This window comes from Cherax quadricarinatus, chromosome 39, assembly GCF_038502225.1.
Source record: "Cherax quadricarinatus isolate ZL_2023a chromosome 39, ASM3850222v1, whole genome shotgun sequence".
NCBI lineage: Eukaryota > Metazoa > Arthropoda > Malacostraca > Decapoda > Parastacidae > Cherax > Cherax quadricarinatus.
This window is the reverse complement of record NC_091330.1, coordinates 17952279-17976972: the sequence shown is the minus strand read 5'-3', so window position 1 is coordinate 17976972 and position 24694 is coordinate 17952279. Positions and strand designations below refer to the sequence as shown.

Genomic DNA, 24694 nt, shown 5'->3' with positions numbered 1-24694 from the left:
TGAAACCTGAACAAGTGTTCAATTGTGATGAAACAGGCCTCTTTTAGAAGAAAATGCCAAAGAGGACCTACATTACTCAGGAAGAAAAGGCACTGCCAGGACACAAGCCTATGAAACACAGGCTGACGCTCATGTTCTGTGCTAATGCTAGTGGGGATTTCCTCCTCCAGTCTCCCATACACTAAGAAGAATCGCCAATAAAGGTAAGTGTTATGCTGTTAATGTTTCATTCATCATTTCCCATTGTATTGTTTATGTACTACATCTATATTTCATGTAAAAAATTTTTTTTGTTTTAATACTTCTGGGTGTCAGGAATGGATTAATTGTATTTACATTATTTCTTATGGGGAAAATTGATTCGAAAATCGTCTGTTTCGATAATAGTCCCACTTCCAGGAATAGATTAAGGACGATAATTGAGGGACCACTGTATACAAAAACATCCACACTTATTATTGTGCTTACTACATACACAGAACACTATACTCCAATGTGAACCCTCCTCTCAAACTCCTCCTTGATAACTATAACAGAACACACAACTATAATACAAGACACAGATCACTCTTCGATATCCCTCGTGTTCATCTCTCCTTATGTAAAAATGCTATGCACGTAAAAGGCCCGAAGATCTGCAATTCATTGCCAGAATACACTAAAGGACCCCTGTCTGCCAATCATTTTAAGGCCCTACTAAGAAATCACCTCATCACCTAAAATTAACCAGATAAACCATACCTAATAACTACCAATTTCTCAAAAGCTACTCGTATTTTGCTGATGAATGCTCAACCACTTACTACTACAAAATTAGGATGTCTATTTTTCCATTGTTTTAAATACAGTGGACCTCCGAGTTTCGTCGGCTTTGACTTTCATGAAATCCGACTTTTGGCAAGTTTTTTCAGCAAAATTTAGCCTTGCGGTTCGTGATTGGACTTGTGATTCATCGACCGTCTGGTACCCGTCCGCCTGTCACCGTGCACACAAAGCCAGTCTCCCGCACCATTCACACTCAGTGTGCCATTGTTTACCAGCACATGACCATCACCCCACGGGTTCATACAATACATTTCATAATAATCCATTGTTTTTTGTGCTTGCAACTGCTAAATAAGTCACCATAGTGCAAGCCCTTTGGTAAAGAAAGCAAGGAACACGATCGAATTCAAGAAGGAAATCATTGAAAAATATGAGAGTGGAGTGCGTGTTACAGAACTTGCCAGGATGTATGGCAAACCCCATTCAACCATCACTTCGATCGTGGTGAAGGGAAAGGAAATAAAGTGTGCTGTTGTTGCAAGAGGGGTAGATATGCTGACAAAAAAAAGAGATCACAAATCCTTGAAGAAGTGAAAAGGTTATTGTTGGTGTGGATTACCCAAAAACAGTTAGCAGGAGATAGTATTATGCAGTTGATAATATGTGAAAAGGCAAGGCAGTTGCATGACGATCTTGTAAAGAAAATGCCTGCAACAAGTGGTGATGCTTGTGATTTTAAGGCCAGCAAAGGTTGGTTTGAGAGATTTAAGAAGTGTAGTGGCATTCACAGTGTGATAAGGCATGGTGAGGCTGCCAGTTCTGACAAAAAAGCAGCTGAGAAGTTTGTACAGGAGTTTAAGGAGTGTGTAGACACTGGAGAATTCAAACCCCAACAAGTGTTTAATTGTGATGAAACAGGCCTCTTTTGGAAGAAAATGCCAAAGAGGACCTACCTCACGCAGGAGGAAATGGCACTCCCAGGACACAGGCCTATGAAGGATAGGCTTACTCTCATGCTTTGTAGTAATGCTAGTGGGAATTGCAAAGTGAAGCCTTTACTGGTATATCACTCTGAAAATCCCAGAGTGTTCAAGAAAAAGTGTCGCCAAGAGTAATTTGTGTGTGATGTGGAAGGCTAACAATAAGGCATGGGTCAAAAGGGGAATTTTCCTAGACTGGTTTAATGAAGTGTTTGGCCCCAGTGTGAAGAAATACCTCCTGGAAAATAAATTGCCACTTAAGCGCCTCCTGGTAATGGACAATGCTCCTGTTCATCCTCCAGACTTGGAAGAGCAATTAGTGGAGGAGTTTAGTTTCATCACGGTGAAGTTCTTGCCCCCTAATACAACTCCTCTCGTCCAGCCCATGGACCAGCAGGTCATTTCAAACTTCAAAAAACTGTACACCAAAGCAGTGTTTCAAAAGTGCTTTGAAGTGACCTCAGACACTGAATTGACCCTAAGAGAGTTCTGGAAAGATCACTTCAATATCCTCAGTTGCATAAACCTTATAGGTAAGGCTTGGGAAGGAGTGACTTGCAGAACTTTGAATTCTGCTTGGAGAAAATTGTGGCCAGAAGGTGTACAAGAGAGGGATTTTGAAGGGTTTGGGGCTGACCCTAAGGAGCCTATGCCAGTTGTGGAATCTATTGTGGCATTGGGGAAGTCCCTGGGGTTGGAGGTGAGTGACGATGATGTGGAAGAGTTGGTGGAGGACCACAGGGAAGAGTTAACGACTGAAGAGCTGCAAGAGCTTCATCTGCAACAGTAAGAGATCACAGCTCAGGAAATTGCTGCAGAGAAGGAGGAAGAGAGATGGAGGAAGGTGCCTTCTTCAAAGATTAAGGACATTTGTGCAAAGTGGACTGAAGTGCAAACATTTATAGATGAATGTCACCCTAACAAAGCTGTTGCAGGCCATATTGGCAACATGTACAATGACAGTGTTGTGTCCCACTTCAGACAAATCTTAAAGAAATGCCAGAAACAGAGCTCTCTGGACAGATATTTTGTGCAACAGGGGTCCAGTGACTCTCAAGTTGTTCCCATTGTCTTTAAAAAACAAAGAAGGGAAGTAACCCCAGATAAGGACTTCGTACCTGAAGTCCTAATGGAAGGAGATTCTCCTTCCAAACAATAGTGTACACCTTCCTCCTAGCCCCTCCTCCCTTCTTCCATCCACCCAGAAGTCTTCAGTAAAGGTAAGTGTAATGTTATTATTATTTTTTATATGTATGTACTTGATTTCTCATTGTTTTCAGTATGTAAATCTTTATTTAATTTGAAAAAAAAAATATTTTATTTTAATATTTTTGGGTGTCGGGAATGGATTAATTTTATTTCCATTATTTCTTATGGGGAAAATGGTTTCACCATTCGGCAATTTCGACATTCGGCAGACTCTCTGGAACAGATTAATCACGAAACTCGGGGGGTCCACTGTAGTAGTAGATTGTAATACAGTACATCACAGCATAAATTATTCCATTGTAATACCAAATTTCATTGTTTTAAATAGTATTAAACTGTAATACATCATATTGTAAATTGTTTTGAATTGTAATACTGTAATCTCTATTAACTAATTCAGTAGCGTAATAAGTCTCTACTAGATTTATCAAAACCATGTAGCATTACCTGATAGAATATACAATTCTACTGTACTCACTGTAACTCATCTAATGACCATATGAACTATGTATTATTGCCTAACTAATCTTAAGTTAATCTCTAAGTTTGCCCAAAATGCTCTGCATGTAAAGGGGTTTTTGGCATGTACACCCAACTATTATATGTATTCCTCTGTACAACCATGTAATTTGTCAAAATAAACATCTTTATCTTTATCTTTACTGTTCAATCCACATGTTCAAAGCATTGCATTGTAATGCTGAGATTGAACTCAAACATTTATGTACTAGAAAACTGTAGCAGAGCACATATGCACCACACCAGAAACAAACACCTTTTTGATATTCCTCATTTTCAGTTTTACATCTACAGAGATTCTATGCAAATTAAAGGACCAAAATGTGGAACAACTTAATAGATGAACTGTAAAATTGCAACAGTTTTACTAAATGCAAAACTAAGTTAAAGCAGGCATTGTGTCTAGATTCTGTAGTCCAATCATTTGCCCCATCTCTGTAATTTTTCTTTAATGTTTTATTTTAGTTTTACCACAAGAGCACTGATGCTACAATATACTGTACTGAACTTTATTATATAGAATAGTCACTGCATCCAGAATTTGAGTTAATATATTGAATGTCATCTAATGTTGTAAAAAAATTTCCCTCACAACTTATTTAATTTGATTGAACTTTAACTCAACTAATTTTTCTTGTTAGAACATAAGAACATAAGAAAGAAGGAACACTGCAACAGGCCTACTGACCCATGCAGAGCAGGTCCATGTCCCCCCCGGATTACACCAATGCCCCCCCCATCCCCCCGGATTAGCCTAATGACCCACCCAGTCTGATCATCTCCACTCAAGGATGGAGCACTGCACCAGACCCAGCAGCACAAGCTAGTCAGATCCAACTCACACCCACCCACACCCACTCATATATTTATCTAACCTATTTTTAAAACTACACAACGTTTTAGCCTGAAGAACTGTACTTGGGAGTTAGCTCCACTCATCCACGACTCTATTACCAAACCAGTGCTTTCCTATATCCTTTCTGAATCTGAATTTTTCCAACTTGAAACCATTGCTGCGAGTCCTGTCTTGGCTGGAAATTTTCAGCACGCTATTTACATCCCCTTTATTTATTCCTGTTGTCATATACCATGCTGTGCTTATATGTACGTATTGTACTTACATATACGTTTGCTGTCATATTCATTTGAATGAATGCTCTGCATAACCAGGGACTTTCCATGTGCAATATTAACCCTTAAACTGTCCAAATGTAGATTTACGTTTGTACTGCTAGCGCTAAAAACGTAGATCTACGTTTTATTTTTCTTGCCTTCGAATTTGGCACGATTGGCCTGAGGTGCCTGGTCAGTATAGACTGGGTCTTAACACTTGGTGTGTGCACTATTAAAAAAGTCTGGAACCACTCAGTACCTTGTGGGAGCACCAGTTCAATCGAGTGCCAGCTAGAGCAAATAGCATGGCAAACACCCCAATGGAAAGGACCCCAATGGAAATAAGTCACTCTGTCTGACTTTTTTGGGTTATCATAGGTTCTCTACACACATGCTACTATGTATGATAATCTATGTAACTGTATTTGTGTATACCTGAATAAACTTACTTAACACCAGGGATTCACTGATGTCATGTCGTATTAACACCCCTCTTTTATGAGGAGAGTGATGTTGACCCAGAGTTCAGTGACTTTGAAATGGATGTGGCAACAAGTGGTCAAGGAAATATCAAAAACCTCGATAATAACCCCATGTGCAACATATGTGCAACATTCTTTCATTTCTGAAACCACTGGTAGTGTCATCCTGCCAGAATGTCCTATCACCCATGCCCTAAGTAAAGAGAAGATTCCGAAACATGTGTAATACATATTTGGCAGGCTGACTGGCTGGATGGCTGGCTAGCTGGACTGCTGGCTAGCTGGCTGGCTGGACTGCTGGCTGGTTGGCTGGCTGGCTGGCTAGCTGGCTGACTGACTTTGGCTGTCTCTCTGTCTGTATCTGTCTCTGTTTGTCTCTATCTGTCTCTGTCTATCTGTCTCTGTCTATATCTCTGTCTATCTGTATGTCTGTCTATATCTCTGTCTATCTCTTTCTCTCTCAGGTATACATAAGTACAGCTATTATGTTCTTATGTGTACAGTTATTATGTATGCTGGGAGGCAGTTGAACATTCTTGGGCCCCTGACACTTACTGTGTTGTCTCTCAGTGTACTTGTGGCACCCCTGCTTTTCATTGAGGGAATGTTGCATCTCCTGCCAAGTCTTTTGCTTTCATAGGGAGTGATTTTCATGTGAAAGTTCTTGTACACTCTCCAGGTCAGCAATTTTGCCTGCCTTGAAGGGGGCAGTTAGTGTACAACAGTATTACAGCCTAGAGAGAACAAGCGATTTGAAGAGAATCACCATGGGCTTGGCATCCCTAGTTTTGAAGGTTCTCATTATCCATACTATCATTTTCCTAGCAGATGTGGTAGATACGTTGTTGTGATCTTTGAAGGTGAGATCCTCTAACATTATCACTCCCAGGTCCTTCACATTACTTTTTTGCTCTATTGTATGGTTAGAATTTGTTGTATATCCTGACACAGTTTTAATTTCCTCAAGTTTTCCATATCTGAATAGTTGAAATTTCTCTTCACTGAACTTCATATTGTTTTGAGTTACCCATTTGAAGGGCTTATTAAATTAATGACTGTTGGTTGTTTTTTTATATTTAGAAGTCATTTCTTTTGTCTTATTGGACATTCTTGGTTTTATTGGTACACTTAAATAATGGTATTTTGATTGTATCAAGAAATAAATATTAAAATGCTTTTAACCCTTTCAGGGTCCGTCCCGTAGATCTACGGCTTTACGTTCAGGGTCCAAACCGTAGATCTACGCCATGAGCTCAGCTCACTCTGATAAACTGTGAGTGGTACATTTGGGCCTAGATATGAGAGAATACATCTATGTGGTATGTGTGCACCACATAAAACAGATCCTGCAGCACACTGTGCATAATGAGAGAAAAAAAATGAAATCATGATTTTTCGATTAAAACAGCAACTTTGCAGTGTTTTTTCGTATGTTTTTTATAGTTGTATTTGCGATTTCTTGGTCTCATTTGATAGAATGGAAGACATATTACAGAAATAGAGATGATTTTGATTGGTTTTAGCATTGGAAATGGCTTGAAACTGAGCTCAAAGTAGCGGAAATGTTAAATTTTTGCCGATATTCAAGAGTAAACAAACGACCTCACACGTCTAATACACATCAGCTGGTGGGTCTAATATACATTCACAAATATGGTGATGATATTTATACAATTATTACAGTATTGCATAACAGTAAATCTTCTATTTTTTGGTGTGAATAAAAATTCATTATGTGAATAAAAAATAAAAATGGAATTTATTTGTAAAGCCTCAAAACATAACTAATGAACAGAGGAAATGTTAGTTTAGTGCCAGGAATGCCTATATTGTTCATTCTGGACCCTATTTTGAAATTGGAATATTTTGAACTTTGTGTTAAATTGGCCAAATTAACAATTTCCGATCACTTTATTTTGTAGTTGAAACAGTTGACTTGGCGATTTCTTGTGCTCAATCGATAGAATAGAAGTAATACTAGTGAAATAGCTAAGAATTTGGGTGATTGGAATAATGTAATTGGCCTAAAATGGGAGTCAAAGTCGGCAAAATCGCCGATTCGTAAATATCGCTGACACATCAAAATTCGCGAGAGCATAATTTCGTCAATTTTCCACCAATTTTCGTACTTTTTGTTTTATTACCTTCACAAAAAGATTCTCTACGATTTCATAAGAAAAAATAACAAATTTTTTTTTTGAAATATCTTGGACACTGGTGCGTGACTCCAGATTTGGGCCTTGGACCCTGAAAGGGTTAAACCAGCAGCTTTAATCAAGGTTCTGATGTACCATATGTGTGATATATATTTCAAAGTAATACCATAATTATGTGAGTAATATTGAGGTCCCTTTTCCAGATGCTGGAGGATGGAGGCATAGAAGCAGGGACAGGGGTGTTGTTGTTGACTGCATGTACACCTACAGTCACACCTGACACCTTCTCCCAAGTCCTAAATTCAAACATCTCTGCCATTCATACTTTGGCATTGTGCTCTAATGAGGATCATCCTAGGATGTCCCTATACTGCCAATATAAACTGCTTGTGGAGGCTGGTATTCAAACAGGAGGTGGTTAAAATTAGCCTTGAGCTTACTACTACCATGAGTGTCCTTGGATCATGAACAACACCTAGCTCTGCTGGGTGCATGATCTTTGAAGGATCGCTGTGGAAAGAACTTGATATTCCAAGCATCAGAGATCATGTCACTGAAAGAAATGTCTTCAGTAGTGTTAATATGCTCAGGTAAACCCATCCAGACCCTTGTACAGAAGCCCTCCAAACTTCCTTCTGCATTGGTGAGCACTCTTCTAAATGGATCGTAACTGACATCTGAATGAATCAACGACACTTTCCTGCATCATGGAAAATTACCTCATTCTGAACCACTGTCCTTCACTTTGCTAAAAGAAAAAAACTTGAATCGCAACGACAGCTTTATCTTGAAATCAAACACAATGCCTTAAGTTGTACTGATGCCTTAGTCACACAGCACTATCTTTCACAAATTATGTATGTTGATGGTTCTGTTTACCAATCCACTGGTACAGCTGGTAGTGCTACTATTGTCCTGCAGTGATGTCTCTCATATAGAAATTGGAGCACTTGTTAACAATTGGCTTCTACCCTTCAAATTGAAATGTTTACTATACTCCTTGCACTAAAATGTGTCCATGTATAGAATGGGTCTTAACACTTTTTGTGTGCAGTATTAAAATCTGGGACCACTTAGTACCTTGTGGGAGTACCAGTTCAATTGAGTGCCAGATAGAGCAAACAGCGTGGCAAACACCAGGGATTCACTGATGTTATGTCGTATTAACACTTCCCTTTTAAGAGGAAAGTGATGTTGACCCTGAGTTTAGTGGCTTTGAGATGGATGTGGCCACAAGTGGTCAAGGAAATGTAAAAAACCTTGATAATAACCCATAGCAACATTTGTGCAACATTCTTTCATTTTTGATACCACTGGTAGTGTCATCCTGCCATAATGTCCTATAACCTATGCCCTAAGGAAAGAGAAACAATTCGGAAACATGTGTAATACATATAGTAATACGTGTGTAATACATGGCAGCAGGTTGGTAGACAGCAACCACCCAGGGAGGTACTACCGTCCTGCCAAGTGAGTGTAAAACGAGAGCCTGTAATTGTTTTACATGATGGTAGGAGTGCTGGTGTCTTTTGTCTGTCTCATAAACATGCAAGATTGCAGGTACGTCTTGCTACTTCTACTTACACTTAGGTCACACTACACATACATGTACACATTTACTTATATACACTCATCTGAGTTTTCTTTGATTTTATCTTAATAGTTCTTGTCTTAGACAGGGATGTGTAATGTCACCATGGTTGTTTAATATATTTATAGATGGGGTTGTAAAGGAAGTAAATGCTAGGGTATTCGGGAGAGGGGTGGGATTAAATTTTGGGGAATCAAATTCAAAATGGGAATTGACACAGTTACTTTTTGCTGATGATACTGTGCTAATGGGAGATTCTAAAGAAAAATTGCAAAGGTTAGTGGATGAGTTTGGGAATGTGTGTAAAGGTAGAAAGTTGAAAGTGAACATAGAAAAGAGTAAGGTGATGAGGGTGTCAAATGATTTAGATAAAGAAAAATTGGATATCAAATTGGGGGAGGAGGAGTATGGAAGAAGTGAATGTTTTCAGATACTTGGGAGTTGACGTGTCGGCGGATGGATTTATGAAGGATGAGGTTAATCATAGAATTGATGAGGGAAAAAAGGTGAGTGGTGCGTTGAGGTATATGTGGAGTCAAAAAACGTTATCTATGGAGGCAAAGAAGGGAATGTATGAAAGTATAGTAGTACCAACACTCTTATATGGGTGTGAAGCTTGGGTGGTAAATGCAGCAGCGAGGAGACGGTTGGAAGCAGTGGAGATGTCCTGTTTAAGGGCAATGTGTGGTGTAAATATTATGCAGAAAATTCGGAGTGTGGAAATTAGGAAAAGGTGTGGAGTTAATAAAAGTATTAGTCAGAGGGCAGAAGAGGGGTTGTTGAGGTGGTTTGGTCATTTAGAGAGAATGGATCAAAGTAGAATGACATAAGAACATAAGAACGAAGGAACACTGCAGAAGGCCTACTGGCCCATGCGAGGCAGGTCCAAGTCTCCTACCGGCTTAAGCCAATGCACCCAACCTAGTCAGGTCAGGTCACATTGACTTAAGGGAGGAACACGGCAACCGACCTGTTAGCACAGGTCTAACTCACACCCACCCACATCTACTCATGTATTTATCCAACCTATTTTTAAAGCTACACAACGTTCTGGCCTCTATAACGGTACTTGGGAGTTTGTTCCACTCATCCACAACTCTATTACCAAACCAGTACTTTCCTATATCCTTCCTGAATCTGAATTTTTCCAACTTAAAACCATTGCTGCGAGTCCTGTCTAGGCTAGACATGGAAAGCATATAAATCTATAGGGGAGGGAAGGTGGGGGTAGGGGTCGTCCTCGAAAGGGTTGGAGAGAGGGGGTAAAGGAGGTTTTGTGGGCAAGGGGCTTGGACTTCCAGCAAGCGTGCATGAGCGTGTTAGATAGGAGTGAATGGAGACGAATGGTACTTGGGACCTGACGACCTGTTGGAGTGTGAGCAGGGTAATATTTAGTGAAGGGATTCAGGGAAACCGGTTACAGTGGACCCCCGCATAACGATCACCTCTGAATGCAACCAATTATGTAAGTGTATTTATGTAAGTGCGTTTGTACGTGTATGTTTGGGGGTCTGAAATGGACTAATCTACTTCACAATATTCCTTATGGGAACAAATTCGGTCAGTACTGGCACCTGAACATACTTCTGGAGTGAAAAAATATCGTTAACCGGGGGTCCACTGTATTTTCATATAGTCGGACTTGAGTCCTGGAAATGGGAAGTACAATGCCTGCACTTTAAAGGAGGGGTTTGGGATATTGGCAGTTTGGAGGGATATGTTGTGTATCTTTATATGTGTATGCTTCTAAACTGTTGTATTCTGAGCACCTCTGCAAAAACAGTGATAATGTGCGAGTGTGGTGAAAGTGTTGAATGATGATGAAAGTATTTTCTTTTTGGGGATTTTCTTTTTTTTTTTTGGGGTCACCCTGGCTCGGTGGGAGACGGCTGACTTGTTGAAAAAAAAAAAAAAAGTTCTTGTTCTTATTACTTTTCCTTTTATATCCATGGGGAAGTGGAATAAGAATCTTTCCTCTGTAAGCCATGTGTGTTGTAAAAGTCAACTAAAATGCTGGGAACACTGGGCTAGTAACCCCTTTTCCTGTATAGCCTACTAAAAAAAAAAAAAAGAAAATTGTCGAAGTGGGATGTTTGAATGTGTGTGGATGTTGTGCGAATGATAAGAAAGAGATGATTGTGGATGTTATGAATGAGAAGAGGCTGGATGTCCTGGCTTTAAGTGAAACAAAGCTGAAGGGAGCGGGAGAGTTTCAGTTGGGAGAAATAAATGGGATTAGGTTAGGGGTTTCGAATAGAGTTAGATCTAAAGAAGGAGTAGCAATAATGTTGAAGGATAACCTATGGCAGGACAAGAGGGAGTATAAATGTATTAGTTCAAGGATTATGTGGAGTAAAATAAAGGTTGGATGTGAAAAGTGGGTTATAGTAAGCGTATATGCACCTGGAGAAGAGAGAGAGATTTTGGGAAATGTTGAGTGAGTGTGTAGGGAGTTTTGAACCAAGTGTGAGAGTACTTGTGGATGGGGATTTCAGTGCTAAAGTGGGTAAAAATGTTGTGGAGGGAGTAGTAGGTAAATTTGGGGTGCCAGGGATAAATGAAAATGGGGAGCCTTTAATTGAGCTATGTGTAGAAAGAGGTTTGGTAATAAGTAATACATACTTTATGAAGATGCTGATAAATAAATATACAAGGTATGATATAGCACGTAATGAAAGCAGTTTGTTTGATTATGTATTGGTGGATAAAAGATTGATGGGTAGGCTCCATGATGTACATGTTTATAGAGGTGTAACTGATACATTGGATCATTATTTAGTTGTAGCTGCAGTTAGAGTAAGAGGTAGATGGGACAAGAGGAAAATGGCAACAACAAGTGAGAGAGAGGTGAAAGTGTATAAACTAAGGGAGGAGGAAATTTGGGTGAGATGTAAGCAACTATTGGCAGAAAGGTGAGCTAGTGCAGGTATGAGTAGTGGGGGGGGGGTTGAAGAGGGTTGGAATAGTTTTAAAAATGCTGTATTAGAATGTGGGGCAGAAGTTTGTGGCTATAGGAGGGAGGGTGCAGGAGGAAAGAGGAGTGATTGGTGGAATGATGAAGTAAAGGGTGTGACAGAAGAGAAAAAGGTAATTTATGAGAGGTTTTTACAAAGCAGAAGTGTTATAAGAATAGCAGAGAATATGAAGAGTAAAAGAAAGGTGAAGAGATTGGTAGACTTCAGGATGTACATGTTTATAGAGGGGCCACAGATATATCAGATCACTTTCTAGTTGTAGCTACACTGAGAGTAAAAGGTAGATGGGATACAAGGAGAATAGAAGCATCAGGGAAGAGAGAGGTGAAGGTTTATAAACTAAAAGAGGAGGCAGTTAGGGTAAGATATAAACGGCTATTGGAGGATAGATGGGCTAATGAGAGCATAGGCAATGGGGTCGAAGAGGTATGGGGTAGGTTTAAAAATGTAGTGTTAGAGTGTTCAGCAGAAGTTTGTGGTTACAGGAAAGTGGGTGCAGGAGGGAAGAGGAGCGATTGGTGGAATGATGATGTAAAGAGAGTAGTAAGGGCGAAAAAGTTAGCATATGAGAAGTTTTTACAAAGTAGAAGTGATGCAAGGAGGGAAGAGTATATGGAGAAAAAGAGAGAAGTTAAGAGAGTGGTGAAGCAATGTAAAAAGAGAGCAAATGAGAGAGTGGGTGAGATGTTATCAACAAATTTTGTTGAAAATAAGAAAAAGTTTTGGAGTGAGATTAACAAGTTAAGAAAGCCTAGAGAACAAATGGATTTGTCAGTTAAAAATAGGAGAGGAGAGTTATTAAATGGAGAGTTAGAGGTATTGGGAAGATGGAAGGAATATTTTGAGGAATTGTTAAATGTTGATGAAGATAGGGAAGCTGTGATTTCGTGTATAGGGCAAGGAGGAATAACATCTTGTAGGAGTGAGGAAGAGCCAGTTGTGAGTGTGGGGGAAGTTCGTGAGGCAGTAGGTAAAATGAAAGGGGGTAAGGCAGCCGGGATTCATGGGATAAAGATAGAAATGTTAAAAGCAGGTGGGGATATAGTTATGGAGTGGTTGGTGCAATTATTAAATAAATGTATGGAAGAGGGTAAGGTACCTAGGGATTGGCAGAGAGCATGCATAGTTCCTTTGTATAAAGGCAAAGGGGATAAAAGAGAGTGCAAAAATTATAGGGGGATAAGTCTGTTGAGTGTACCTGGTAAAGTGTATGGTAGAGTTATAATTGAAAGAATTAAGAGTAAGACGGAGAATAGGATAGCAGATGAACAAGGAGGCTTTAGGAAAGGTAGGGGGTGTGTGGACCAGGTGTTTACAGTGAAACATATAAGTGAACAGTATTTAGATAAGGCTAAAGAGGTCTTTGTGGCATTTATGGATTTGGAAAAGGCGTATGACAGGGTGGATAGGGGGGGCAATGTGGCAGATGTTGCAAGTGTATGGTGTAGGAGGTAGGTTACTGAAAGCAGTGAAGAGTTTTTACGAGGATAGTGAGGCTCAAGTTAGAGTATGTAGGAAAGAGGGAAATTTTTTCCCAGTAAAAGTAGGCCTTAGACAAGGATGTGTGATGTCACCGTGGTTGTTTAATATATTTATAGATGGGGTTGTAAGAGAAGTAAATGCGAGGGTCTTGGCAAGAGGCGTGGAGTTAAAAGATAAAGAATCACACACAAAGTGGGAGTTGTCACAGCTGCTCTTTGCTGATGACACTGTGCTCTTGGGAGATTCTGAAGAGAAGTTGCAGAGATTGGTGGATGAATTTGGTAGGGTGTGCAAAAGAAGAAAATTAAAGGTGAATACAGGAAAGAGTAAGGTTATGAGGATAACAAAAAGATTAGGTGATGAAAGATTGAATATCAGATTGGAGGGAGAGAGTATGGAGGAGGTGAACGTATTCAGATATTTGGGAGTGGACGTGTCAGCGGATGGGTCTATGAAAGATGAGGTGAATCATAGAATTGATGAGGGAAAAAGAGTGAGTGGTGCACTTAGGAGTCTGTGGAGACAAAGAACTTTGTCCTTGGAGGCAAAGAGGGGAATGTATGAGAGTATAGTTTTACCAACGCTCTTATATGGGTGTGAAGCGTGGGTGATGAATGTTGCAGCGAGGAGAAGGCTGGAGGCAGTGGAGATGTCATGTCTGAGGGCAATGTGTGGTGTGAATATAATGCAGAGAATTCGTAGTTTGGAAGTTAGGAGGAGAGAGTGTAAAAGGAGAGTAGATGATAGAGTGAGAGAGGCACTGTGAAGAAATTTTGATGAAATAAGAAAAAAAACTTGGAATTAAACAAGTTAAGAAAGCCTAGGGAACAAATGGATTTGTCATTTAAAAACAGAGTAGGGGAGTTAGTGGATAGGGAGCTGGAGGTATTGGGTAGATGGCAGGAATGCATATTTTGAGGAACTTTTAAATGTCGACGAAGAAAGGGAGGTGGTAATTTCATGCATTGGCCAGGGAGGTATACCATCTTTTAGGAGTGAGGCATTACATAGAATGAAAGGGGGTAAAGCAGGTGGAGCTGACGGGATCACGACAGAAATGTTAAAAGCAGGGGGGATATAGTGTTAGAGTGTTAGTAGTAGGTTGGTAGACAGCAACCATCCACGGAGGTACTACCGTCCTGCCAAGTGAATGTAAAACAAAAGCCTGTAATTGTTTTACATGATGGTAGGATTACTGGTGTCTTTTGTCTTACACTTAGGTCATACTACACATACATGTACACGTTTATTTATACACACTCATCTGAGTTTTCTTTGATTTTATCTTAATAGTTCTTGGTCTTATTAATTTTCCTTTTATATCCATGGGGAAGTGGAATAAGAATCTTTCCTCCGTAAGCCATGCGTGTTGTAAAAGTCGACTAAAATGCCGGGAACAATGGGCTAGTAACCCCTTTTCCTGTAAAAATTACTAAAAAGAATAAGAAGAAGAAAATTGTCAGAATGGGAAGTCTGAATGTTCGTGGATGTTGTGCAAATGATAAGAAAGAGATGATTGTGGATGTTATGAATGAGAAGAAGCTGGATGTCCTGGCTTTAAGTGAAACGAAGCTGAAGGGGGTGGGAGAGTTTCAATGGAGAGGAATAAATGGGATTAGGTCAGGGGTTTCAAATAGAGTTAGAGCTAAAGAAGGAGTAGCAGTAATGTTGAAGGATAAGCTATGGCAGGAAAAGAGGGACTATAAATGTATTAATTCAAGGATTATGTGGAGTAAAATAAAGATTGGATGTGAAAAGTGGGTTATAGTAAGTATGTATGCACCTGGAGAAGAAAGAAGTGTAGAGGAGAGAGAGATATTTTGGGAAATGTTGAGTGAATGCGTGGGGAGTTTTGAATCAAGTGTGAGAGTAATGGTGGTTGGGGATTTCAATGCTAAAGTGGGTAAAAATGTTATGGAGGGAGTAGTAGGTAAATTTGGGGTGCCAGGGGTAAATGTACATGGGGAGCCTTTAATTGAGCTATGTGTAGAAAGAGATTTGGTAATAAGTAATACATATTTTATGAAAAAGAGGATAAATAAATATACAAGGTATGATGTAGCACGTAATGAAAGTAGTTTGTTAGATTATGTATTGGTGGATAAAAGGTTGATGGGTAGGCTCCAGGATGTACATGTTTATAGAAGGGCAACTGATATATCGGATTATTATTTAGTTGTAGCTACAGTTAGAGTAAGAGGTAGATGGGAAAAGAGGAAGGTGGCAACAACAAGTAAGAGGGAGGTGAAAGTGTATAAACTAAGGGAGGAGGAAGTTCGGGGGAGATATAAGCGACTGTTGGCAGAAAGGTGGGCTAGTGCAAAGATGAGTAGTTGGGGGGTTGAAGAGGGTTGGAATAGTTTTAAAAATGCAGTATTAGAATGTGGGGCAGAAGTTTGTGGTTATAGGAGGGTGGGGGCAGGTGGAAAGAGGAGTGATTGGTGGAATGATGAAGTAAAGGATGTGATAAAAGAGAAAAAGTTAGCTTATGAGAGGTTTTTACAAAGCAGAAGTGTTATAAGAAAAGCAGAGTATATGGACAGTAAAAGAAAGGTGAAGAGAGTGGTGAGAGAGTGCAAAAGGAGAGCAGATGATAGAGTGGGAGAGGCACTGTCAAGAAATTTTAATGAAAATAAGAAAAAATTTTGGAGTGAGTTAAACAAGTTAAGAAAGCCTAGGGAAAGTATGGATTTGTCAGTTAAAAACAGAGTAGGGGAGTTAGTAGATGGGGAGAGGGAGGTATTAGGTAGATGGCGAAAATATTTTGAGGAACTTTTAAATGTTGAGGAAGAAAGGGAGGTGGTAATTTCATGCACTGGTCAGGGAGGTATACCATCTTTTAGGAGTGAAGAAGAGCAGAATGTAAGTGTGGGGGAGGTACTCGAGGCATTATGTAGAATGAAAGGGGGTAAAGCAGCTGGAACTGATGGGATCATGACAGAAATGTTAAAAGCAGGTGGGGATATAGTGTTGGAGTGGTTGGTACTTTTGTTTAATAAATGTATGAAAGAGGGGAAGGTACCTAGGGATTGGCAGAGAGCATGTATAGTCCCTTTATATAAAGGGAAAGGGGACAAAAGAGATTGTAAAAATTATAGAGGAATAAGTTTATTGAGTATACCAGGAAAAGTGTATGGTAGGGTTATAATTGAAAGAATTAGAGGTAAGACAGAATGTAGGATTGCGGATGAGCAAGGAGGTTTCAGAGTGGGTAGGGGATGTGTAGATCAAGTGTTTACATTGAAGCATATATGTGAACAGTATTTAGATAAAGGTAGGGAAGTTTTTATTGCATTTATGGATTTAGAAAAGGCATATGATAGAGTGGATAGGGGAGCAATGTGGCAGATGTTGCAAGTATATGGAATAGGTGGTAAGTTACTAAATGCTGTAAAGAGTTTTTATGAGGATAGTGAGGCTCAGGTTAGGGTGTGTAGAAGAGAGGGAGACTACTTCCCGGTAAAAGTAGGTCTTAGACAGGGATGTGTAATGTCACCATGGTTGTTTAATATATTTATGATGGAGTTGTAAAAGAAGTAAATGCTAGGGTGTTTGGGAGAGGGGTGGGATTAAATTATGGGGAATCAAATTCAAAATGGGAATTAGCACAGTTACTTTTTGCTGATGATACTGTGCTTATGGGAGATTCTAAAGAAAAATTGCAAAGGTTAGTGGATGAGTTTGGGAATGTGTGTAAAGGTAGAAAGTTGAAAGTGAACATAGAAAAGAGTAAGGTGATGAGGGTATCAAATGATTTAGATAAAGAAAAATTGGATATCAAATTGGGAAGGAGGAGTATCGAAGAAGTAAATGTTTTCAGATACTTGGGAGTTGACGTGTCGGCGGATGGATTTATGAAGGATGAGGTTAATCATAGAATTGATGAAGGAAAAAAGGTGAGTGGTGCATTGAGGTATATGTGGAGTCAAAAAACGTTATCTATGGAGGCAAAGAAGGGAATGTATGAAAGTATAGTAGTACCAACACTCTTATATGGGTGTGAAGCTTGGGTGGTAAATGCAGCAGCGAGGAGACGGTTGGAGGCAGTGGAGATGTCCTGTTTAAGGGCAATGTGTGTGGTGTAAATATTATGCAGAAAATTCGGAGTGTGGAAATTAGGAAAAGGTGTGGAGTTAATAAAAGTATTAGTCAGAGGGCAGAAGAGGGGTTGTTGAGGTGGTTTGGTCATTTAGAGAGAATGGATCAAAGTAGAATGACATGGAAAGCATATAAATCTATAGGGGAAGGAAGGCGAGGTAGGGGTCATCCTCGAAAGGGTTGGAGAGAGGGGGTAAAGGAGGTTTTGTGGGCAAGGGGCTTGGACTTCCAGCAAGCGTGCGTGAGCGTGTTAGATAGGAGTGAATGGAGACGAATGGTACTTGGGACCTGACGATCTGTTGGAGTGTGAGCAGGGTAATATTTAGTGAAGGGATTCAGGGAAACCGGTTATTTTTATATAGTCAGACTTGAGTCCTGGAAATGGGAAGTACAATGCCTGCACTTTAAAGGAGGGGTTTGGAATATTGGCAGCTTGGAGGGATATGTTGTGTATCTTTATACGTATATGCTTCTAAACTGTTGTATTCTGAGCACCTCTGCAAAAACAGTGATTATGTGTGAGTGTGGTGAAAGTGTTGAATGATGATGAAAGCATTTTCTTTTTGGGGATTTTCTTTCTTTTTTGGGTCACCCTGCCTCGGTGGGAGACGGCCAACTTGTTGAAAAAAAAAAAAAATGTATGAAAGAGGGGAAGGTACCTGGGGATTGTCAGAGAGCATGTATAGTTCCTTTATATAAAGGGAAGGGGGACAAAAGAGATTGTAAAAATTGTATAGGAATTAGTTTACTGAGTATACCAGGAAAAGTCTACAGTAGGGTTATTACTGAAAGAATTAGAGGCAAGACAGAATGTAGGATTGCAGATGAGCAAGGAGGTTTTAGAGTGGCTAGTGGATGTGTAGATCAAGTGTTTCCATTGAAGCATATATGTGAACAGTATTTAGGTAAAGGTAGATAAGTTTTCATTACATTTATTTTATTTATTTATTATTAATTTGGACATGATACATAGATGTACAAAGAAATACTGTGGTTAAGTGTAACATGCCAAAAGCCCCTTGTATGCGGAGCATTATGGGCAGGCTTAAAAATTAACTTAAGATTAACTAGGCAATGATATATTCTGTGGTAAAAATTATAGTAAACAAATAATAATTAAGCACAAATGAGTATTTCAAAGACAGGTCATATGGTCATTTGCTGAGTTGCTGTGCATTCAATAGAATGGAGTATTCTGTTAAGGAATGTAATTAAAAAAAAAACAAAGTTTGATAAGGTCACAGGTTAAACATTTATGAGATACAATTATTCAGTATTTATTTAGTTGTGGGTGAGTAAGTGATTGTTAAGAAGAGACTTGAATTTATAAACAGTGTTTCTTTTATATTCACAGGTAATGAATTCCAGATTTTTGGGCCTTTTATGTGCATTGAGTTTTTGCATAGTGTGAGATGGACATGAGGAACATCATAGAGTGATCTGTGCCTTGTGTTATGGTCATGTGTTCTGTTGAGGTTGGTAAGGAGACGTTTGAGGGGTGGGTTTATATCCGAGTCAAGTGTTCTATATATGTAGTAGGTACAATAATAAGTATGGATGTTTTGTATGGTGAGTAGGTTTAGAGTTTTGAATATTGGTGGTGTGTGCTGCCTGTAGTGGGAATTTGTTATCATTCTTACTGCAGCCTTTTGTTGGGTAATTAATGGTCTGAGATGGTTTATTGTTGTTGAGCCCCATGCACAAATTCCATAGGTGAGATAGGGGTAAATAAGTGAGTGATATAGGGCCAGGAGGGTTGACTGTGGAACTTAGTACCGTATCTTCAATAGTATGCCTAGGGTCTTGGAAATTTTCATGGAAATTTGTTGTATATGTGTTTGAAATTTGAGTTTATTATCAAGGTGGATTCCTAAGAATTTTCCCTCTGTGAGCTTTGTGATAGGTGATCCGTTTATCATTATGTTAAGAGGGACATCTGTAGTTCTGTTTCCAAACTGAATGAAGTAGGTTTTGTCAATGTTGAGAGTAAGTTTGTTAGTCATCATCCAGGTAGATATTTTCTGTAATTTGGTATTCACAGTATTGGCTAGCATGACTGGGCTTGGGTGAGAAAAGACGTATGTAGTGTCATCTGCAAATAGTGTGGGTTTGAGTAGTTGCAATGCATTTGGTAGGTCATTTATGTAAACGAGAAAGAGAAGAGGGCCAAGAACACTTCCCTGTGGGACATCAACTGTAATTGGCTGTGTGGAAGAGTTTGTTCCATTTGTGTACACATATTGGCTTCTGTTGCTGAGGTATGACTTTAGGTAGTTGAGGGAGTGCCGTCTTATACCATAGTGCGACAATTTTATGTGGAGTAAGTCATGGTCAACTGTATCAAAAGCTTTACGTAAATCAATGAAGGTCCCCAGTGGGACTTCTTTTTTCTCTAGTGCAGTGTATATTTGTTCTAGCATGTGTATAATAGCATCATTTGTATTTTTATTAGGCCTGGTTCCAAACTGACAGGGGTTGAATATATTGTGGGAGATGAGGTAGGAATAGATTCGCTTATGAATTAATTTTTCGAAGATTTTAGAGAGAGGGTATAAGTTGGATATTGGCCTATAGTTATTCAAGTCTGTTTGATCTCCTCCTTTATGGATCGGGGTGACCCTCGCTATTTTGAGAACTGTAGGGAAGGTGGAGGATTCGATGGATTTGTTAAAGAGTGTTGCAATGATTGGTGACAGCACTTGCGACGCTTTTTTGTATATAAAGGGTGGTTCAACCAGAACAACAGCTTCTGTAACATAGCTGAACCTCTTGCCAAGAAACTTCTTCATCACTATCCCACATAAGAACATAAAAGTCGAGCCAGTAAGTCATTCAGTCAGTCAGCCAAGTCATTCAGTCAGTCAGTCAAGTCAGTAAGTCATTCATTCAGTCAAATCAGTAAGTCATTCAGTCAAGTCAGTAAGTCATTCAGTCAGTCAAATCAGTAAGTCATTCAGTCAAGTCAGTAAGTCATTCAGTCAAGTCAGTAAATCATTCAGTCAAGTCAGTCAGTCAAATCATTCAGTCAGGTCAGTAAGTCATTTAGTCAAGTCAGTAAGTCATTCAGTCAAGTCAGTAAGTCAGTCAGTCAAGTCATTCAGTCAGGTCAGTCAGTCAGTCAGTAAAGTCAGTATGTCATTCAGTCAAGTCAGTAAGACATTCATTCAGTCAATCAGCCAAGTCATTCTGTCAGTCTGTTAAGTCATTCAGCCAAATCAGTAAGTCAGTCAGTCAAGTCAGTAAGACATTCATTCATTCAGCCAGTCAGTTAAGTCATTCAGTCAAGTCAGTAAGTCAGTCAGTCAAGTCATTCAGTCAGGTCAGTAAGTTATTCAGTCAAGTCAGTAAGTCATTCAGTCAAGTCAGTAAGACATTCATTCATTCAGTCAGTCAGTTAAGTCATTCAGTCAAGTCAGTAAGTCATTCAATCAAGTCAGTAAGTCATTCAGTAAGGTCAGTAAGTCATTCAGTCAAGTCAGTAAGTCATTCAGTCATGTCAGTAAGTCATTCAGTCAAGTCAGTAAGTCATTCAGTCAAGTCAGTAAGTCATTCAGTCAAGTCAGTAAGTCATTCAGTCAAGTCAGTGTCATTCAGTCATGTCAGTAAGTCATTTAGTCAAGTCAGTAAAGTCATTCAGTCAAGTCAGTCATTCATTAAGTCAGTCAGTCAGTCAGTCACATAAACTCATATTTACCTCTTTATGTGTACAAAGTAACACTTCATTACGGTTATCACTTGTCTAATATCTGTGTTTCTTTTGTTAATTCTAAGACTTATGCTTATACCTTTTCTTGCCACTTTCAGCAACACTGGTATGCCTACTGGGTGTCATGATTGCTTGGCAGATACAAGATATAGTAATTAAAAGATCAAAACACAATTCACAAACACAGCTAGCTTGTAGCAGAGAAAGACTAGACTGGACATATATGAAGTACGAATGCTGGGATAGTGGGGTGGTGTCAGGGGGCTGGCAGAGGATGGCGGGAGGTCTCCCCTGCTGATCCACAACAAGGCAGCCGCTTGAGGAAAAGGGATTTTTTTTTCCTTCCTGCAAACTAAACCATGTTAAATTCATTTTAAGACATGTTACATAAAATTGTGCTGCAATTCTTCAATCGTGCTATACCTGTATCGTGCCAAATAAACTCTTGCTAAATGATGGTATCCTGTATTCTTTCCTGCCTCCCAAGAGTCAGGTATTCTGCTGGAACAGATTAATGGCATTTCAGTTAATTTCAGTGAGGAAAATTGATTTGAGTTACTAGCTTGGTCACGGAATGAATTAAACTCGTAAGTCAAGGTACCACTGTATATAGAAAGTCCCTTGTTATGCAAAGCATTTTGGGCAAATTAGGTCAGTTTTGTCCCAGGATGTGACCTACACCAGTCGACTAACTCCCAGGTACCCATTTTACTGTGTAAAGAAACACGCCCAAAGTTTCTACCCTCGCTGGGAATTGAACCCAGACCCTCACCATGTGAAGCAAGAGCTCTAGCTATTTTCAGTCATGAAACCAATCAAGATCATCTCTATTTCTGTAAACATATCATCCATTCTGTTTAATGAGATCAAGAAACCAAGAATACAACCTTAAAAACTATACGAAAATACACTTCAAAGTCGCTGTTTTAAACCAGAAACACTGTTGCAGTTGTTTTTTTACTATGCATTGCATGCTGCAGGAATTTTTTTATTTATGGTGCACATATACCCCATAGACCCATTCCTGAATATCTAGGCCCAAATTTACCACTTATATTCAACTCATGGCATAGTACTATGACACTGACAGTGACCTCAGACCCATAGTACTACAACACAGATAGTGAAAGGGTTAAAGACGTTTTAGCCTTCTGTTCATCCATTTTGGATCATTTCTGTTTGATCTTATTTCTGTACAGGGAATAAAAATGCTTTTGACAGCATTCATAGTGTTAAGAAAATGGCCATATTGATAGTTCTCTGTGTTACCAGCCCACATATGATAGGGAATCTATTATAATTTGCTAAATGAAAACCTGAGCTCCTTACTGAATTTTCTTTACTTACTTCCATTCAGTGTTAAATATAATTGATTTATAGTTGCTTATGGCTGTATAACTCTAGATTCCCAGTCAAGGAATTCAGATCAGTTTGACTAAACTTCAAATCTCTTAGAATTGCTACATTACCATACCTTGAAGCCTCAACAATTTCCTCCTATCTTATCCTAGTTTGGGGAATGGTACATCAACCCTAAAATAAATTTTTCATTGCCCCTGTGGCCCAATCTGTGACCAGGCCTCTATCCAAACAGACTCTGTGTTCACTCCTTTAGTCTTTATATCCATTTTTATTCAGCAATTCAAGTGCCCTTGGATTTACTATAGTGCTTCCCCACCTCCCTTCCCATTATTTGAAAAGACTTACATGGTACTTCAAAAATACAAGACAGTTTTGAATGGTCTTACATTTTACTCTTTGAATCTGAAATTATTGTATGCCACTATGCTTTATACTCTATTATACATAATTTCATTATGGGTGTTATGTGGCAGGTTGGAGGTGTGGTGGCAGAGGTGGGTGCTGGGGATGTGGTGAGATCTGGCCCGTATACCAGTGTCAACGGCACAGTGATGCTCCCAGCAGCAGGCGAGCCATTACTACTACTCATCACCACACACTACCATGCAAAGGTAACACTCTTTATCATTCTCATTATTATTGTTATATTTACAGGAAAATGCCAAACTCATAGGAGCCATACAGCACCCTGGGATTATCAGGTTTGATCAAGGCACTTGCCTAGAGGGGCATTTCTCACACTGAATCACCTTTTCATTAACAAACATTAAACTATATTTATTTAGAAGTCTGTATACTTTTTTTGAAATTTATTGAATTTTTTTAGTAAGTGGATCATTTTCATTTTAATTACAACAATTGTTCATTCATATTGTAAAAGTTTACACAAATAGTCTTTAAGTACAAATGAGGTTAAGTCTGCCCGAAATGCCTTGGCATGATAGTGGCTTTCTTTGTACCAATCAAATTGTGAAATGTAGACACACATTGTAACCTTTGTAAAAAAATCAACTTTTGATTTAAGGGGACCTTTAGTGTGTTCTGGCAATGAATTCCAGATCTTCAGGCCCTTTATGTGCATAGCATTTTTGCATAGGGAGAGATGGACATGAGGGATATTGAAGAGTGATTTGTGCCTCGTGTTATGTATATGTCTTATTTTGTAGTTATCAAGGAGTTTGAGATGAGGGTTAATGTTGGAGTACAGCCTATCCTCACTTAACGACGGAATTCTGTTCGTAAGAACACATCGGTAAATGAATTCGTCACTAAGTGAGGAGCATACTATAATGGTAGTGGGTTTGTGTCAACCATCTTTGCTATTGTTTTAACCCTTAAACTTTCCAAACGTAGATCTATGTTTGCGTGCATAGCTCTCCGAACATAGATCTACTTTTTTTACATAAGAAACAATGTAAAATCAAACGTAGCTCTATGTTTGGACAGTTTAACTCCTTCAGGGTCCAAGGCCAAAATCTGAAGTGGTGCTCCAGTGTCCAAGAAATTTTGAAAAAAAAAAAAAAAAAAAATACAGAATTAAAGAGTATATTTTTGTGAAGGTAATAAGACAAAAAAAAATTTCTTCTGATCAGTACTTACTGAGATGCAGCGGCGGGAAGTTGACCCAAAATGACCGGGTGGCAGCAACATCAGTGACTTCCGCAAAATCCCATTTTTTTATTTTACATTTTTTATACTTTTTTCTTTTCTTTTCTAATTTTTTTCTTTTTCTAATAACATTTGTGGCCTGTGAGATCAGTATAATATATATTATATAAGTGTACACTCATTGTATTCAACACAATAACTGCACTAATTTGTTTATCATTATATTGCTTACAAAACTTGTTTACAAGTTTATTGTAAACAAAATGATGAAAATATTAGTGCGGTTATTGTGTTGAATACAATGGTACCATATAGTACCATATGGTACAATGGTGCCATAGGGTGCAGTTGTACCATATTGTACAATGGCACCATATGATACAATGGCACCATATGATACAATGATACCATATGGTACAATATGGTACAATGGCACATGATACAATGGTACCATATGATACAACAGTACCATATGGTACAATGGCACCATTTGGTACAGTGGTACCATATGATACAATGGTACCATATAGTGCAATGCTACCATATGGTACCATATGATGCAATGCTACCATATGGTACATTGTACCATACAGTACAATATCATATGGTTCATCGTACCATATGGTACTGTTGTATTCAACACAATAA

At 39.0% G+C, this 24694-nt stretch overlaps 1 protein-coding gene across 1 annotated transcript in view; it reads left to right on the top strand.

The window, feature by feature from the left end:
• Positions 1-24694, top strand: part of LOC128696433 (uncharacterized) — a 319925-nt gene that overhangs the window by 245925 nt on the left and 49306 nt on the right. Inside the window, exons 9-10 of the mRNA XM_070092242.1 lie at positions 7428-7623; positions 22778-23049. Of these exons, the coding sequence (XP_069948343.1) occupies positions 7428-7623; positions 22778-23049 (468 nt within the window). The remainder of the gene's footprint in view (positions 1-7427; positions 7624-22777; positions 23050-24694) is intronic.